Genomic DNA, 20,094 nt, shown 5'->3' on the forward strand with positions numbered 1-20,094 from the left:
AACTTATACATATATGCCAAAAATAAGGGTAACTACACTGAAGGGATAAACTATGACTCTAAAAGTGAAAAGTAAAAAATGTTTTTTTTAAAAAAGGGATTGATAAGATGTTGGTTGAAAAAGGGAAAAAGAGAAATTAAAAAAAGTTAAAAAACTTAACTTTGAAAAACTAATGAATCATGGTATGAAAAGCCATGAATTCTATGTGCAGTATTCCCCTAGCGCTGGAGTTCTTCCATTCTCCTTGATTGGTAAACTTGGTCTTGGCTGGCTGTTCGTGCTGATCTTCTGGGGGAGGGGCCTGTTGCCGTGGTGCCCAAATGTCTTTGCCGGAGGCGGAATTGCCCCGCCCTTGTTGGTCCCAGCTAAGCCAGCTGCTCGGGTTTGCTCTCAGGAGCTTTTGTTCCCTGCAAGCTTTCCGTAGGGCTTTGGAGGACAGCAGTGAAAATGGCGGCCTCCCAATCTCCGCCCTAGAGGAGGGAAGAACTCGGGGCTCTGCTCCTCAGTTCCCCCCCAGAGAAAATCAGCCAGTCACTCCCGTGTCCCCGGTCTCCAGCTGCACTCCTTGCTCACCCGGCCTGTGACCGATCGTTTCTATCTCTGGCACCTGACCCCATGTGGAGTCTCCAAACCCAGCAGTTCCCTGTAGTGTGCTCCCATGGGAGTCTCCCTGGATCTGCCGCTTGTTGGGTCCCTGCTGGAGGAGCAGTGGCCCGACTGTGCCGCAACCCCGAGCTGAGAGCCCACGCCTCGGCTCCGTCTCTGCAGCTGGCTTTCCCGCTCTGATACCTGGGAGCTCTACTGCACTTAGGCACCCCTGCTCTTTCTGTGACCCTGAGGGTCCTGAGACCATACTGTCCGTGAGGGTTCCACCCCTGCTTAGCCACTGGAGCGACGTCCCTCCGCGGAGCCAACTTCTAAAAGTTCTGATTTTGTGCTCCGCGGCTCTATCACTGGGCACACAGTTTATTTTAAAAGAAATTAAGATTTTTAACACTGAAGATAACCCTGTAAGATTGATGCTGCTCTAAGCTTCATTTCACAAACGGGGAAACTGGCGTACAAAGTCTAAGCAACTTGTTCAGTCACCCAGAGGTAGAGATTTGAACCCAGGCACTATTGTCAAGAGTCTTTCCTTTTCATTCCTGTACTATAAACAACTTTAGGATCTTGACATATTCTACAGAAAAAAATTCTATAAGAAAACTGGGCAAGAATTGTAGTTTCCTAATTCTATTTGCATCCTTTGAGAGAGGAAAAGGAAAAAAAAAAATCATACTAGTGCCAGGGCATCACAGGCCCCTTCAGGTGGATTTTTTTGTGCCTCACTTTGTCTGTAACATAACAATACAGCAATAATACCTGCTTTTGCTAATATGGGTATGAGTTGAAGAACTCTACCATGAATGTGGCAGTGCAAATAAGCACCGATAAGTGGTATAGGTGTTACCACTAACTACTTAACTCCTCTGAACGTTCCCCCTGCACACTCGGCTCTGGGCACACTGGCTGCCATAGGGTGTGTGTGTGTGTGTGTGTGTTTATGTGTGTATGTGTGTGTGAGTGTGAGGGGGGTGGGAGGGGAAGAAAGGAAGAAGTAAAGCAGAAAAACATTTGTTTTAAATAAACTAAGCAATTTCCCACTGCTCGGGGCTTTTGCGGTCATCTTTGCCTTTGCCTGCAATGTTTACCTCCCAGATATCTTCACGGTTTGTACCCTCACCTCTTTCAAGTCTTGGATAAAATGTCACCTTCTCATAAAGACGTCACTGGCAACCCTGTTTAAAATTGCACTATCCTCCCTGGACTCCTGTGCCCTTTCTTTTTACTTCATGGCATCCATCACCTTTCAACACACTATATAAATTGCTTCGAGTTTGCCTCCCCCAACCTAAGATGTGATCAGTGTTAGGGCAGAGTGTTTAGTTACTTTTCTGTCTACCCTCCATGTGTTTAATATGATCTGGCATATAGTGGGAGCTCCATAAAAACTTGTTGAATGAATGTAAGATGTTAACCCAGTATCCCCGGTCAGTTACATACTGCTTAGTTGGTGTTTTGCTCAGATAAATAGATATTTTTGTTATAAAGGTAGATGCTCATGGTCATCCATCTCCACTCTGGAGGTCTGTGGTAAGGGATCTGAGTTTCATTTGCTAGTGAAATGAGAAGGACAGGTGGATGACTTATTCAAGGGGCTCAACAACTTAATGGACATGCTTTTTACCTTGTCTTAGGAAAGCCAAGAAAACGTTTTTTCCTCCTCTTTTGATAAGCCTGTGAATTCAAGTCAATGGCATTTTCTGCTGCCATTTATCCCTTCACAGAAAGAGTTTTCACTTTGTGTTTGCCCAAATCAGTGTGCATGCCACTTTGCCTTATGACAGAATGACATAGAAAAGGCAGAATGCCCAATAATTAGATGCAAATTTTATGCTTGTCATTTTGAAAGGTTATGAATCCCCCTTTTATAAAGTTTTCTATAGAGGATACTTTAGGACAAAATATCCTTTCTGTACATCAATATGCTGGTAATTCTAAAAAAGAACGACTTTGTAATTTGAAAGAATTAGTAAAAAGTACAGCATATAATGAATACACTTATCCCTTCTGCTCTCTATTGAAAGGAAATAGGTTTTCACTTATTGTCTCCTGAACCAAAGTTTCAAGACATAAATATTGACAAAATAGATTTTTCTCCCTTCCTAAGGGATGACCCCATTATTCTCCTCCAGTATATTTCTAGGTAAAAGTGGACCAATTCTACTGTTATCCAAAAAGTAAACTAGAGGGAACTGATGGTACTATGAAAAACATTCAACTGGTAATCAGAAAATCTGGATTCTGGTTAGAGCTCCATCATTGAGTATCTGTGTGACTTTTTGTAAACCATTTAACCTCTGAAAATCTTTAGTTTCTCATTTCAAAATGAGTTTGGATTAAAAATCTGAAGTTAAGAGGGGGGTGGTGGTTCAGTTGGTTAAGTGTCTGACTCTGGATTTCAGCTCAGATCATGACCTCAGAGTCATGAGATCGAGTCCTGTGTTGGGCTCCATGCTCAGCATGGAGTCTGCTAGAGGTTCTCTCCCTCCCCCTCTGCCCCTCCCCTGCTCACACACTCTCTCTCTCTAAAATAAATAAATAAAAACTTTTTAAAAATCTGAAGTTATGTTTGATAATACCATTCTTTTTTTATTAATTTATTTATTTGAGAGAGACAAAGAGAGAGAGCACAAGTAGGAGGTGAAGGGAGAGGGAGAAAGAACCTTAAGCAGACTCTACCCTGAGTGCAGAGTGCAGAGCCTGGTGTGGGGCTCAACCTCAAGACCCTGAGATCACAACCTGAGCTGAAACCAAGAGTCAGAGGCTTAACCAACCAAGCCACTCAGGCACCCCTTGATGGTACCATTCTTAAAATATCAGAATCTTGTTTATTACTTGTTGGTGATAATGCGTAGATGGCAATTGCCACTGCATATCATGGTGCCACTAAATTCTTGGCCTAATCTTAGAATATGCCAGCTATTTGCCACCTATTATAAGTGAATTGTCTCTAATCTTCTCTTTCTCCATCATCAAGTGAAAAGGAATATAGGACCAGTCAGTAGGGTTGTTGGTGGAGTGAGATAAGGCTTGGCAAGTGTTTTTACTTTGCATACAGCCTGGCCTTCTTATGCTCAATAATGGGTAGTTTTTATTGCCATTGTTCTACATGTCTCTAAATAGAAGACATAGGGGTTATGTTTAGAGAAAGGAAAAGTAGATTTGTAGTCTCCTAAGCATCTTTTTTTTTTTTTCACAGCTTAACACATCACTGCCTAGTGATGTGGTTGGTTGTCCATTTCTAGCAGGACTTCTGGATTTGGTCAGAGAATGATGTAGGACATGGTCTGGCTTGGGTTTCCTTACCAAATTTCAATTAAAATGCCAGTGTCCCACCAAGGAGGCTCATACCCTGAAGCCAACTGCCTGCCATGAACTGCATCTCAATTTTGTCTCCTCCCCAACTTCATCAGGGACATCATGACAGCCATCTATCCTAAGCAACATATGTAAATAACCAAAGTACTTACACACCAGAAAGAGAAGCATACTAGATTCAAATTTGGTGCATCTTTCCTGTTAGAAATATGTTGTCAGAGTTTTGCTTGAACAGCTCCCAGATTACTCCCTTACATGCTTCCTAATATATATATATATATAGACACATTCACTATGTGCCAGATTGAAAACCTGAAACATTTAATGGAAGACAGACAAGGGGTATTTCAGCTACCAAAGAGACAGGTGCAAAGGTTCATGAATATTACTTGAGGAGCCATAGTTCATGTAACATGAAACTGCCCCCTGCAGATGTTCCATGTTCAGGTAATTTAATGTCAGGGAAGGCAATGGGGAACATAGGGTGTCATTGAGGAGATAAGAACACCAGCTATTAACCCCAGAAGGCCTTAAAACAAAGGGTCTCCAAGGAAGTGTGAAATTATCACTTACAGAAGAGTCAACCTTGGTCATACTTTTGTTTAGTTGAGAATGAAAGTACTTTGATTCTGGAAGGCTCAGAGTCATAGCATGGGAAAGAGTTCATTGTTTTTCCCTGTCACACACAAACCTGGACAAATCTGTATTATAATATTCTTAAGACATAATAAGCAAAACATCAGGAGCCAAAGCAGATCTGTTACAATCATTTATACCTCCTATTGCAAAGAAGAATTTATCCCTGTGAACACCCCGCTCAGCTAAGGCATAAAAGAGAGGAATTTCCAGTATTTTTTATTGAAGAGCTAAAAACATGCTTTCTTTCCTTGGTTAAAAGTTCTGGTAGCCGCAATGTGCTTGAAACAGCCTACTGTGGTTGCTGACATTCTCTCAATTTTTCTTTCTTAAATGGTGGCTCTTGACTGTGGATCACCTGCATCTAAATAAACTGGGATCCACAATTCAAATGCATATGTCTGTACCCTACCTCCAAATCTATCTATCTAATCAGAATTTTGAGGGGAAGGGGCATTTAGTCCTGTATTCATTTTAACTGGCTCCCTGAGTCTTTTTGCCCACGAAGAATATATAAAAGCACAATTATGAGCATTACCACTGTTGTAGGTTAATTATCTCTTCAAAAGGCCACCATTAAAGTGTATGGATTTCAGCTAGAAGCTAAGAGTCTGGGGAATGGACTAACATACAGTTATCTGTATTTTTTTCCAACAGGAAATAGTGTCCTGTGGTGGGGAAGGGCATGGGGAAGACATGCTTTATGGGGCTTGTCATAAGCATCCAGAAATCAGACGAAGTGGAACAGTTAAAAGGAGCAGACTTTTAGGGAGCAATTGATCATAGGAGTGACCAGGTTGAGGTAGAAGCATAAAAATGAACAGTAGCTCCAGAGGGAAGATCTTTGCCTGCCATTTTGCTAAGTGCATTTATACACATAGGTACATTTGGAGAATTCTCAAAAGGCAATTGAAAGAAGAGAAGGAAGACCACTGACATGAATTAAGACATGGAATAAATGGTTGTATATTTTCTATGAATATAGTTTCAGTTAGGAGTCACTTAGCTACAGCTGATATAAGTTAATTCAAATTTGCCTAAATAAAAGCAATCACTAGTTCATGTATCTGGGAATCTTAGGGATAAACCTTGCTTGGAACAGACCTGATTCCAAAGCTCAAATGATGTCATCGAAACTCAGCCTCCATTCTTTAGTTTCCTATTGGCTTCCTTCAGTGTGTTAGTTCATTCTCTTTTTTTAGATTCTCTATGTGGAGGCCTTTGGAAGCTCCAGGCTTTCTCCCTCCAAGCAATCCCAGACTATAAAATGGAATTTTTTTCTAGTAGTTTTATGAAAAGCCCTGAAATAGAATCTTACCCAAACGTGCACCATATGCTTGGGAATCAATTTTCCAGGAAAATGAAATATTAATTGGCCAAGCCTGAGTTACCTACTTCTCCTAAGATAGAGGATTTTAGTCTATCCAAACCACCTAGGTTAAGAAACTAGGGCACTTGGTTCACCAAAGAAAAAGTGGAATGCTCTTACCTTGAAGAGAGGTGATAGATTCTGGGCAGGTAAAAACCATAGATATCCACTATATACTTATGTCACTAGGGAAATAATATTTAGTGAATTAGTGTCCCAGATATTTCACTCCAACTTCTCATACATATGCTTTTCTATATTCTTATTTATGAATATAACAAGTAGCTATCAGGAGTAAATAGTGATATATTTGAATATAAATTGAAGAATTAATTATACTGGAGCCAGTAAACTATTCGATGGGTACTGTAATAGTGAATACATGGTATAAAGCATTTACTGAGATCCATAGAATTATGCAACACAAAGAGTGAACCCTAATGTAAACTATGGACTTCAGTAATAATGTATGAGCTGGCTCATCAGTTATAACAAATGTACCTCAACTAAAGCAAGATGTTAATAATAGGAGAAATTGTTGTCAATGTCAGGTCCCTTCCTTGTCTCCATGCAGACCTTGGTTCTTGAGTTTGGCCAAGAAAGAATTCGGAGCCAAACTCTTAAGTAAGGAAGAATTTATAGCAGTTAAAGAGAAAATACACACTCCAGCAGGCCCAGAGGTGGCAACTGACCCCAGGGTTAGAGGTTAGGGGTGTCTTTTCTTTTTATGCTTGCGTGGTTTATGGGGCAAAGCTAGGAAGTTCTGACTGAGATTGCCTCCAATCAATCACCTAAGGAACTCCTCCTACGGGTCCTGGGTGGTGTCTGGGGAGGGGGAGATTGGCCTTATATGGTCCTTGTTGGAACTGTCATAGCAGCCTTCTCCTGGGTGGGGGCAGGGGCAGAGGGAGGAGTAAAACCTGCAATGTAAATATATTATAATGAAGCTATAAGTTACTTTAGGGCAGCAATTATGGGGAAGGATGCATGCATGCTCCCTGGGGACTCTTCCAGCTGTTTGTGTTCTCGGGGTGGTTGTAGATTGTCCTGCTCATATCTAGCTAACTGCGCACTAGGTCATTGTAAGCAGGAGAGAAGGGATATAGGGGAACTTTATGTACTTTCTGCTCCGTAAACCTAAAATTGCTCTAAAAAATAAAGTTTATTAAGTAAAAGATAAACTTATCTGATTATCATCTGGCAGTCCCCCTAGAAAACACACCCCATGAGGGCAGGATGGTGTCTACTTTGCACACTATATGTGGTCTACCTACACTATTGATATTGGCACATCATATGGGCCAATGCACTCTGATCAGAAACTGTTTGGGTCAGAAATATTTGAGAATTAAGAATTTTTCTAAGTTTAGAAACAGAATATGGTCCATAAAATATACCCAGTGTTACATAACATCCCCAGCTGAGTCTGGGTCAGTACTCCATAATCAAACACATTTATAATTCTCTAGCAATATTCACACTAAGGCTATATATAACCTCACATCCCTTTAGGTCAGTTTTTGCCTCAAAATGAGTTGCAGAATATTTGCATTTGTTGAAATTTATCTTTATTTTCATAACTGGAACTTGACGTCAGAATCACCCGTGTACTTATATTTAAAGGAGTAATGGATCCATTGTTCCTGAAATGTGTCAGGATTTGGAGTCAGGGTCAGAGTAGGATGTGCTGACCCATTTCCCCTTGTTGTTCTTTGCCACCCCTATGAATGTTTCCTTCAGCAACGCAGATTTTTTTTTCCCCCAACAGAGACAACTTCTATCTCCTCACACTTCCCACACCTCACCACCATTTCTAAGATCTGGCATTACATACAGATTAGGTCCTCATTATGTATGACACAATGTATGATGACAACAGCACTATTCTGTTCAGCAGGAAACAAAGAGTAGGAGAAGGGTTCATTTCTCATTTGGACTTTCTTTCACTTTCTGCCTTCAAACATATACCGGCTGTCTGCAGACTTGTCTGTTCCTTCCTGTTTAAAATGCTCATGAAAGGGGGTTAAAAGAAGGAAGGTGGAAGCAAGGACAGATGAAAGAAACATCTTGTCCTTTAAGCAGGCATGTCTGTCTCCTCTCATGTTTGTTTTGCCTCTGCTCTATTCAACTGAACAAGCAAATGGAATGAAGCAGATCCTTATTCAATAAAAATGCTGTGTGTTGGCTAGTGTCACACACAGGCACTTGTGTGGGGCCTTTGAACATCCCTTGCTATTTATGTTATAAAGACTAACAACACTAAATTATATTTGTAAGACAGTTTGACAGCTGTCCAGTCATCATTTCTACAATCAGTGATTCAATTTTGAAGGAATGCTCATATTCCAGAAAACCAGTTAAGAGTATTTCATTTGTTTTTGAATTACCTTAGGTGATTGTCCATACATTTTGTGAGTAATTTTCATCCACTTAGATGCTGCTGACCTTACAGTTTCTTAGCCAAAATGAATCTCCATGATTGTGAGAAAGGCTGGAGGAGAACACTCCCAGCCAGCAGGATAGAGTGGACCCTGTGTGTGTCTTTCTTAGAACACTCCGGTGGCAGAATGAATAATGTTTCTTCCCACTGGGCTTCCCCATTGATGCAGGTTCTGAGAGGGAGAAAGTAAAATACGAACGTGACTCTGGGAGCACACCTAACAAACCCATTTAGCAGAACTACTCCTTCCTTGTCCCTGGTGAAGTGGCTTTGGTCTGCAATCCAATAAGGCAACATGTTCACACTGATTACAAACATAGCATTGATGGTCTTGAATGGTCAAGGGCTTCACAGGATGCACAGTAAAAAATACAGCAGGACAAAGCCACTTTTGTTTGCATCAGGATGCTTCTGTGCATGCATAATGTAACAAACTATCAAGCTTTCAGATGTGACCCAGATGTAACTCCCATCTAAACCCACAAGCTCATGTTCTGAACTCACACTCAAACCTTTGTATTCTCCAGTAGGTGTCCTAGAGTCTACTTCCTGAATTGAGATTGTTGCCATATAAGTGTTTCTGCCTAAGACCAGGTGTTTAATCAAAAGCCTATTTGATGTCATAGGAAGACTGACTATATATCACAGTCCTGGATTCTTGACTGTTGTGGCAGCACTTCATACCTGCCATTAGGATTAAGGGCCTAAACAACCCTCAGGTGCAACACCTGGGAACTCCACAGCAATTACAACTAGAATCAGATCTGGTATTTTTAGTTTTCTAAGATGAAATCAGAGTATTGCATTTTTGTCCTTTCCCAGCAGAGTTGAGTCACTGGGTTTGCAAGAGATGAAAAATATTTCCAGCAGAAGAGAAGTGCATTGACCTAAAGGCTTTGCTAGAGACATGTGGCCTTTTACCCCATCCCACATGGTAGCTACAGAATGATCTAGCACATAGAACAAAACTCTGCAGGGTTCTTTTTCTTCATCGGTACCCTTTATTGGTTTAGGGCTGAAAGTCATCTGTACTCAATTCATAACTTAAGGTACTACTTTTCAAACTGTAGAATGCACAATAATGAACAGCGAACAGCGGTGCTGAGCTTTAGTAATTAAAATCTGGTAGGTCTGGCAGGGGCTCAAAAATCTCCCTTTCATCAAGCAACACCAGGTCAGGTGATATTGATGCAGGAGGTTTCTAGACCACACTTGAAGAAATAAGTTTAGGCATAGCTTGTTTTTTGTTTTGTTTTGTTTTGTTTTGTTTTTTGCTAAGTTGCTTTCTATGAAATATTTATCTCGAGATCCTACCTGCTGTCTGATATGGCTCAGGCCTTTAATGTCTTTCCTTCCTTTACTGGCTACCTTTTAGGATTGTTTACAGATGCCCTATTAAAAAAAGATCTACATTTAGCATTAGTGGACTTTTCCAAGCTATCCTACCCACTAGCTTGCTTCTTTATGCATGTTGTCTTTTCCTGACCTTGCACTTGGAATGGAGATTACACTCTATACTTGCTCCACTGTACTTGATACATGGGCCTCTGCCTTGCTTCCTTGAGTACACAATCACCTGAGATTCAGTCATAGTTTTCTCTTCTCGATCTCAGAAAAACTCAGGCCACCCCCATCCATTCCCATTTCTTTTCCTAATCTGGCTTCTGGTAGCCTAACTGAGCAGCATTTTGCTTGCCTAGGGGAGAAAATTGGAGAGATGTCAAAATGGGCCCAATTAATTTAAAAAAAACAGTAAAATCATTGATTTCCTAAAGCTGCAGATAAAATAAGTGACAACTAAATGTGGAAAGGCGTTTTATTACTGTATTTCTTAGAGGGTCATTTTTTTTTTAGGTAAAAGTCATTTTTGTTTCCATTACACTTATAGTACATTTTTAGTCTGTGACCTGGGAAAATGCATTCAAGATTAAATAATCTCTTTAAATCTAAAGTTCTACAATTCTATGCATCTCTTTCAGTACTCCAAACATTTTAAGAGAGGCTCTGACACTACATTTTGTTTTTGGAACATTTACAGGAGGAAGCAAGAAGAAATTGGCTGACAAACATTGATTTTTGTCTCCCCCCAAAAATAGATTTTAAAAAGGAAAGAATCAAATGGGGAAAGGAGTTTTGAGAATCATTTGTTAAGAACAGTGTTTTCCAATAACTTTAACTATTTGTTGAACAAAGGGAGAGAAAGTTTAGGGGTAGTCTGACCTTTAACCTAAATAAATTTCTGGTCATGAAGTTTCTACTCTTCTGAAAACCCAAAGGTTTCCCAGTCTTTGTTGAAACATGGAAGGGGGCTTTCCTAAGTTAAGGTTTTCTTTCTTCTTTTTACAAATATGTGGTTTACTCAGAAACTAGTCCTTGAGAATTTCTGTGATATGGAACTTGAGGGAATGCAGGTAGTATTGTAGAAGTAGGCTAGTGACCAACTGGCAGATAGTTTCCAAGCATAGGAGAACCCAGGAAATCATGATGTACCAGTATTGGCATCTGCACTAAATCCCCCAGGCTGGGGCTAGGATCAATGATCTGGAATTTGAAAGACTGTATCTGGGCTATTGGCAACCTGGCTCCTCTCTTTTTCTCTTAACCTTGATTTTCAAGAATTTCCAGGAGAATGAAAAATAATTGCTTGCTGCTCCCCTGAGAGATCCCTGATAATAATGTGGGTCCATTGCCCTAACTTCTCCAAGCTAAGTGAGTCATTGGGATGATTTTTCACCCTTTTGGGAATCTACAAGTTAAAACATCAATCCGAACATCCTGTCACTTAAATGAGGTTCATTTTTTGTAAACAAAGGGTAGTGGTTACAACAAAAATGTAAAGTATATCAAGTGAGGGTAAGTTATTGCTATAGGTCAGTGGATTATTGTGTCATCCTGGGGATGCCTTTGCTTTGTCACATCAGTGCCTCTTTTTTGTCACATAGAACTCTTGGGGGGTTCTCACATTTAGCTACTGGCATTCAGCTGTGAGTGTTCTAAGGAAATGTTAGCTTAGTTTCAGCATAAGTCCTGTACCTTGACAAATCCATCCATTTTCTTTTATTATTATGTTATATTAATCACCATACATTACCTCATTAGTTTTTTTTTTGTTAAAGATTTTATTTATTTATTTGAGAGAGAGAATGAGAGAGAGAGAGAGAGAGTTCATGAGAGGGGGGAAAGGTCAGAGGGAGAAGCAGACTCCCTGCTGAGCAGGGAGCCCGATGCGGGACTCGATCCCAGGACTCCAGGATCATGACCTGAGCCGAAGGCAGTCGCTTAACCAACTGAGCCACCCAGGCGCCCCACCTCATTAGTTTTTGATGTAGTGTTCCATGATTCATTGTTTGTGCATAACACCCAGTGCTCCACGTGGAACGTGCCCTCTTTAATACCCGTCACCAGGCTAACCCATCCTCCCACCCAAATCCATCCATTTTCTTTGTGTGTTAGTTTTATCGTTTTCTGTTCCTGTCTGCTTGCCTCTCAGCTGTTAGTCCAAACATGTGCTAAAAAGTCCTCTAAATGTTATCAAGCAAAGATGAATTGGTTTGACTTTGCCCAAGAGAGAAAGTTTAGGAATGTGTCTAAAGCCGGTGTTGGTTGACGTTCTGCTCTTAGGAAATGGGGAGCTAAGAACAAAAGGATCTGTATTAGTAGTTTTAAAATTTTAGTGTGCAAAAGAATCACCCAAAATCAGTTAGGTTAAAGACAAATTCATGGACTCTGGATTTTTCTGGTGCAGTCCGTCTGGACTGGGATTTAGAAAAACAAGCTCTGTACTTGCTCAATCCTTGCATGATATGATTACAGTGCAGGTGGTCCACAGTCTAACTTTGAAACATACTGGATTAGTACAACCTTGTCCTTTGTCATTTTCTGAGATGCTCCTTTACTTCTCTAGGCTGAAAATCATGGCCACCCCTCTGATTACATAGAACAAGTTACTGTGACAGAAAAAGGGTAAACTTTATCTTCTAGGCTTTACAAATGGCAAATGCAAAGTGTTTTATATGTACCTTCAAACCTTCAAGACACTTGAAAGTCACTTTGTCACTACTACACAAAGATAGAACAAACTTACTTGATGCCTCCCTCCATGTTTCATCTAAGAATGTCATTCTGAGAACTCTTTTCATCCAGCTTCCTCAAGGTTTGAGAGAAACAAAGCAACCCTTTAACTCTTTTTTTTTTTTGTCAAAAATATTAGTATAGTAACTCTACGCTAAAGTTTTTAAAGTTAGGTTATCTGTTTTCCACACCTGCATTGCTAAACTTTCTAAAATCTCTCCCTCCATCTTTTTGAAAGCAAACAGCTCATGTTTGAAAGGCTGTGGATTTCCTTACATGAACACTGAAATACCATTCCCTTTATGCTAATGTTACTTTATAGGTAGCAAGCTTTGTTAACCAAGAGAAAATAAAAACTTTGGATGAAATGTGTTATTTATAGCAAATGCAAAGCATCGTTATTATCAATTCTTGTTACAAAATACACAGAAAAAATACCATTTTTGTTATTTAAATATGGCATGGATACATTGAGAAATAGTACAGATGTTAATCCACAGCCTCTCAGCTGCATCCTGGATAATCATTATTATGTTTTATTCTTATTTGGAATTACTAGTAATAGACTGTGTATTTCTGTATGAAATTCAAATCAGGGAACACCAATGAATTGAGATGATTGATATTATATATATATATGTACATAATTGTGGAATTGGGACAACAATAGAAATATTTCTCTCTTAGAGAAAAGTCTACCAAGTGCGCTGCTATGTTAGTGATCTTGATGAGTAACATTTGTTACTTAAATAGATATGCCAAAAATTCACATAATTCTTCACATTTGAATTGAGCTAATCCTTGACCACTGTTTAAATTTGTTTTTAAACTATCTATATAATTGTTGAAAATCTGGAATGTAAATATCTGGATTTTGAAGTATCTGGCTTTAAACTATGAGTGTTAAAAAAATAGATGTTTATGTACTTTAATTCTATGCTTTTGAGTTCATTGGCAGATCCTGTTTTCTTTGTTTAAGTCTCATTAATGTGAGATTTTATACATGGAGTAAGGAGAGAGGATGGTGGTGGTAATATAATTCGTGTCATCTTTGCAAATTTCACATGTATGTGCATGTAAGTTCATGGGCAAATATTCAGGGATTATTTCCCATTCTTAACCAGTATAGAACCACTGACCTAGTCCAATCCTTTTATTTTAGAGATGAGAAAATTGAGGGCTAGAGAGACTAAGTGATGGAGAGCTAGGTCATGGATTTAGTAGTTGACCCAAGGCATTGAATCTCAGTTTATGGTTTTTCTGAATTCACATCCTGTTTTTCTTACCACGAGGTCATTGGCTGTCCTTACTCCTCTATAATAAAATAGAATTCTGTTTTGTCATCTTGTCTCCTGACATTTTCTTCTATCCCAGCTTCAACATATGGATTTTTTTTAAGCCTGGGTTATAAGCCTTAAAAGAAATTACCTTACTTCCTGTCCTTCACCAAGATTCCCAAGCCAGCTTTATTCTTTTTCCTCAGTCCTGATACATCTGTATGAATTTACTCTCATCTTATCACCTATCAACAAAGGCTGGTTATAAAGGTTTTCCAGGATAGCAGTTGCAATTCACACTCTTCAAAATAATCACACCTAAGCAGGGAGTGGATTGTCAGCTCCAGGATGATATTCAGTATTAGTTTATATCATAGCCACTGGCCCTTCTCTCTGGAAATTCATCAGGCAATGCCTATGTCAGCTGATTGAATACATTAAAAATTACACACAAATAGAACGAATCCTTATAATGATCTTCTATGTATAAGCTGCCATACTTGGTATTGGTATCAGAACACACCAACTGTGTACGGTACATCATGCTCTCAAGGAGCTTACTGCCCAAAGCAGGAAAAAGCAAGGTACAGATACACTTGATAGAGAAAGTTAAGTGGCTACAGGGAGATATAATTGAAGAATCATGTGGCCAAACAAAGAAGATAAAGGTTGAGGAAAGCTTTCTAGGATAAAAAAAGAAAAAGAACTTGAACTGGATTTTGAAGAATGAAAATCACTTGCATGGGTGTAGGGGGTGAGATGCATTTTGACTAATCTTTATTATGTTGTGTGTACTCTAGAAACGTGTACTCTATGCTGCTACTTCAAGTTTGGTTTGGGGATTAGTCCAGTCTTTAAACTTTATTGCTATTTTGTGATAAAGTAAGTTTCATACATCTAGTCACTGTTAATTGAGAGAAAGCATTTAGAAACTCATACATCGTTGTATACTCAAGTATCATTGAACTAGCTATAGACTAGTTTCGGTGTTACTGAATTTGTGTGCTGAGTCACACATCCGACTGTATGCTCTTTCCACAAACATACCCACATATGGATCCCTAATAGGTTGGGAAAAAAAACAAGCTGGTCATTTATCAGATAATTTGGGAATCATGACTCTAGGTTGTTCTTTACTTACATAGACAATTTAAGAAACTTTTATACATATTTTAGGAGTACAGAGATGTTTCCCATTATTAATGTATTTATGAAATCATCATTGCTTGTTTCCAATTATATTATCCCATTACAGAGCAGAGAAATTTTTAACTTTGTGACATTAGACAGTCTCCCAGGATGACAGCAGCACAAGAGCTGTAGAAGGCACAAAATGTAAACAAAGTAAAAGGGTGAGCAAAAGGCAGATGGAACAATAAGTAAGAGGAAAGGAAAGAGAATGTCAAGCATTCTGGAAATTGTTCATAAAAATAAGTTGTCAATATGAAATAAGAGAGTCTGTGTCTCCACTTCATTATAATCTATGAAGGATTAGTCTTCAGTGGGAAATTTCATCTAAAGGCTGAAACTAAATCTGTTGTGTATTACTATTTTTTTTTGTTGTTGTTATTTTACCACTCTTATTTTCATTTTGTTGTTTCCTGTTACTGTTCGTATTTGGAAGATGTTCTTCATTTTTGGGCATTATCTCCTCTCATTTCAGATGACTACACACTGCATGGCCCTGTTTTTATTCAAGAACCAAGTCATGTGATGTTCCCTTTGAATTCTGAGGAGAAAAAGGTGAAGCTCAACTGTGAAGTTAAAGGGAATCCAAAACCGCATATCAGGTTCGTTAATTTAAATCATATGTTTCCGTGCATACAAGTTCTGTTATTAAAATTGACAAGTACTTATAGAGTACTAATTACATAAAGATCTTTCAGACAGGCATCATAAGATACCCTGAGACACTAAAGAGATCATTGTGTTCATGAAATATTTAGTGCCCAACTTCTGTTTCTGGCTGTCCTAAGGCATTATATATCCTATTTGACCCCCTCACTGAAAGCCTAACTATTTCTTAACATATTTTTAAATCACTTTTAACATATGCATCAACAAACTGGTATCATAATAAGAAGTACTCAGAAGTCAAAAAATAAGTGGGTTGGGAACCCAGAGAAGAAAACTGACCCCCCTAAAAGCAGTTTTCACCTTGATGAACTATGTGAACTAGAGCCTTGGATTTTGTAGCGTAGGGTCACCAAGAGGAGAGTCTAACATGAGAATACCTCCTAGAATAGACCTGGGACCTAAAGGCTATGTACTTAGGGTGCCTGTAACAAGAAATAAGCTTGCCTCCCCAAAGAATTGTAAAACAAAAGTAATTGCCTACTTCAAACTTTGGTGCTATGTGGTTTTAATAGAAGATGAGACACAGCTGAAAGGGGAATTAATAAATTGCCAGGTATATCTGAAGAAATCATTCAAAAGTAGCAGAAATGGAGAAAGAGAAGCAGAAGGAGAGAGGGAGAGAAAGAGAAAGCCAAAAAAAAAAAGAGATTAAAAGAAAATGTTTATATGTGTTTAATCGAAGTTCCATAAGGAAAGGCAAGGGAGAATGAGGCAGAGGCAATATTTTAAGAGAAGGTTAAGAATTTTCCAAAGCTAAATAAAAATTCCATGCTATAAGAGTGCCTGGAGGGCTCAGTCAGTGGAACATGCAACACTTTATTTCGGGGTTGTGAGTTCCAGCACCATGTTGGGTCCACGTACAGATTACCTAAAAATAAAATCTTTAAAAAAAATTTAAAAAATAAAATAAATTCCAAGCTATATATTTAAGTAGCCAAATGAATTTCAAGGAGTACAAATAAAAATAAAGCCTCATCTAGAATTACTATAGTGAAACAGCAGAACACCCAAGTTGAAGACACAATCATAAAAATAGTATAGGTAATATAGATAACCTTCAAATAGATGGCAGACCAGCAACTGACTTCTCAATAGTAACAAAAAATCAAGATTGAAGACAGAATCTTCGATATGCTGAGAGAGATTAACTGTCAAATTTCAATATAGCAGAAATGTTTTTTAGGAGAACAAGATAAGTGTGTTCTCAGGCATTCAGAAACTAAAGTTTAGGGCGCCTGGGTGGCTCAGTTGGTTAAGCAACTGCCTTCGGCTCAGGTCATGATCCTGGAGTCCCGGGATCGAGTCCCACATCAGGCTCCCTGCTCGGCGGGGAGTCTGCTTCTCCCTCTGACCCTCTTCCCTCTTGTGCTCTCTATCTCATTCTCTCTCTCGCAAATAAATAAAAAAATTAAAAAAAGAAACTAAAGTTTGACTCGAGCAAGGGTGCCTGGGTGGCTCAGTCACTTAAGTGTCTGCCTTTGGCTCTGGTTGTGATCCCAGGGTCCTGGGATGAAGCCCCATATCAGGCTCCTTGCCAAGGTCCTGAGATCAAGCCCTGTGTGGGGCTCCCTCCTCAGAGGGGAGCCTGCTTCTCCCCACCCCACCCTCTGGCTCCTCTCTCTCTCACTCTCTCAAATAAATAAAGTCTTTTTAAAAAAATAAAATTTGACTCCAGCAGACACACTTACTAAAGAATGTTTTAAAAAGATATAATTGAAACAAAATAAAAGTGATCCCAAGCAAAGTATCTGAGATACAAGAACAAATGATAGTAAAGCAAGTGGTGAAGGTTAATATTTCCACATTAAAATCAATTGCAATTATACTAAACAATAAAAATAACAATATATACTGTCTTGTGGAGATAAAGAAAAATTAGAAGTCATGACAATAATAGAAATAAATTTTAAAAAGATATACTGCACAATGGATTCATACACATGGTTAAAAAAAGTGAAGTAAAATTTGACCCCTCCCTGACCACGTACACAAAAACCAATTTCAGGTGACTTAGAAGGCCTACATGGCACATACACAGTTTTAAAAGAAGATAGGCATACATATCTATGACTTTGGAGAAAAGGAAATATTTCTCAAATATGACAGAAAAAACACAAATCAGAAAAGAAAATATTTAACTTCATTAACGTTAAGAACTTCTGTTCAACAGAGATACTGAGATGAGTAAAATTTCAAGCTTCCAACTGGGAGAAGATATTTTTAATACATGTCATTGGCAAAGAAATAATATCCAAAAATATTTTTTAAATCCTCACAAATCAAAAAGTAAAAAACTTTTTTTTAGTAGCCTACTAGAAACATTACCAAAAGACTTGATTAGGTACTTCTAAGAAAAGGAATATCACATATCCATTTAATAGGTAGAAAGATTGTCCGTGCCATTAGTGAGGAGAAATATACAAATTAAAAAATGACACATTCTTGCAAACCTAGCAGATTAGCAGAAATTTAGAAAACTAAATTCAATATAGTATAAATAAATATAACCTGGTGTGTTCATACAAGGTAACCCCATGCAGTAGTGAAAATATTGAATTACAGCTGCAATATGATGGATCACAGGAACATAATTTTCAGCAAACAAAGCAAGTCACAAAAGACTAGTATAATTCCATATTTATAAAGTTCAAGAGCAGATAAGATGGAACAGTTGTTTAAGGATACCAGCATACTTGATAAAATCATAAAATCAAGGGAAAGAAAAAGGCAACGTTAGAGATTATAATTAACTATTGAGAAGGGAGTCACTAGAATCAAAGCAGAGATGGAGACTTTAAAAGTAATATTACTTTTCTTAGACACAGATCTTTATTGTCTTGTGATTCTTTATAATGTTAGGGAGGATGAAATTTTCTTATGTCCAAGATTCTTCTAGCTGGACTAAGAATTAAATTTACACGAGGCAGATTAACAGAAGAAAATCAAATTTAAATTCATATGTATGAGGAATCTACACAGACATGAAATTCCAAAGACAGGCCAAAATATGGTATATATGTCATTCTGAACTAAGGAGGAGGGTGGGGTAGGGGTCTTGGGACTTCAAAGGGAAAGAGTGAAATTCACAGAAAGATAAAAAAAGTAAATGTCTGGTGAATGTTTGTTGGGTCACACAGAGACGTGACTCATATATCTAATATGATTTTGCCTCTATTCACATTTAATGATAAGACTTTAAGCTAATAATATATAATAGGGTGTAAAAACCAAAATAATAGATAACATATGTCATAGCTTAGGGGAGGAAGAGATTGGATCATTAAGGATCCACAGAAGTGGGAGATGACCTGAGATATTTAGTTTATAAATTGGCAGAAGGCAAATGACATCTGATACAAGTTAAAGGATGGTAGTATTAGTGTAGTAGAAATTATTTTAGAATTTAACTTTTGTTCCCATTCATTCATTCATTCATTCACCAACTATATCATCGTTCATTACACCACCCAGTGTTTTTCAAACTATGAATTATAGGTGCATGGAACTGGCTCAGAAATTACCCGCAGTGAGTAATTGTAGAGTTTCTACCCAGGAGTCCACCACAGCAGCTCTCCTTTGAATTGGGGTATGGATTAGGATTCTGAAAAATGTGGTCCACGAAAGGTTTTTGAACCACTGTATTAAGCCACTGTATTAAACCACTATATTACCGGCCACCACCCTAGGTTTTAGGTACTCAAAGATTAATAAACTGCATGTTCAAGTAGTGTGCTTTTTGCAGCACTGCTGAGAAGTGGTGAAGGTAGCTGCAGTGCTCTTCTGTAAGAATTGTGCTATCAGTGCTGTAAAGGATGTCCAAGTTCTAGGGCGTCCTGGAGGAAAGTCTACTTCAGGATGCAAGGGGACAATAACAGGGAAAGTTTCATAGAAAAGGAGATACTTAACTGAATCTGGAGGGCAAATGATGTTTTGCTATATGGATATTTTGCCAAAGGAAGTGCATTACTGAAAGAAAGAGAAAGCGAGGGAGGGAGGAAAGAAAGAGAGAGAGAGAGAGGAAGGAAGGAAGGAAGGAAGGAAGGAAGGAAGGAAGGAAGGAAGGAAAGAAAGAAAGAAAGAAAGAAAGAAAGAAAGAAAAGAAAAGAAAAGAAAAGAAAGACCCTCTCTAATGGATATATAATTTATCATTCAAACCAGGACAGTTCTGAGAGTAAAAGGCCACTGTTAATAATTATTCTAGGACAGCAGGTGTAAAACCAGCACTGTCCTGGGCAAACCAGAATGTGCACTTATTCTCCCTAGAATATGTTGAATTCAAGGTTAAACCAGATATTTTAAGATGTGTTATATAGTAAAAAATAAATGCAAGAGGCAAAGGTTCCTACATACATAAATGATGAGTTAAATGGGCCTATTTTTCAGTACAGAGCCAAGTTTAAGTTCAGATGTTAGCCATAAATGAAAACAAATTTTGTATCAGAATTTGGCAAGTTGCTGCTTCGTTCCCCCGCCCCCAAACTGTGACATTTAATTAACATTGCTTTTATAGCATTGGTTTCAAG

At 38.5% G+C, this 20,094-nt stretch overlaps 1 protein-coding gene across 2 annotated transcripts in view; it reads left to right on the top strand.

Moving 5' to 3' along the window:
* The window catches only part of CNTN4 (contactin 4), a 952,644-nt gene that overhangs the window by 633,744 nt on the left and 298,806 nt on the right, over positions 1 to 20,094 (top strand). For both annotated transcript variants that reach the window (XM_025885702.2, XM_073901561.1), the window contains exon 5: positions 15,378 to 15,504. In XM_025885702.2, coding sequence (XP_025741487.1) covers positions 15,378 to 15,504 — 127 coding nt within the window. The remainder of the gene's footprint in view (positions 1 to 15,377; positions 15,505 to 20,094) is intronic.

The sequence above is a fragment of the Callorhinus ursinus genome, unplaced genomic scaffold (genome assembly GCF_003265705.2).
Source record: "Callorhinus ursinus isolate GAN/ISIS: 27379988/994484 unplaced genomic scaffold, GSC_fseal_2.0 scaffold15, whole genome shotgun sequence".
Lineage (NCBI taxonomy): Eukaryota > Metazoa > Chordata > Mammalia > Carnivora > Otariidae > Callorhinus > Callorhinus ursinus.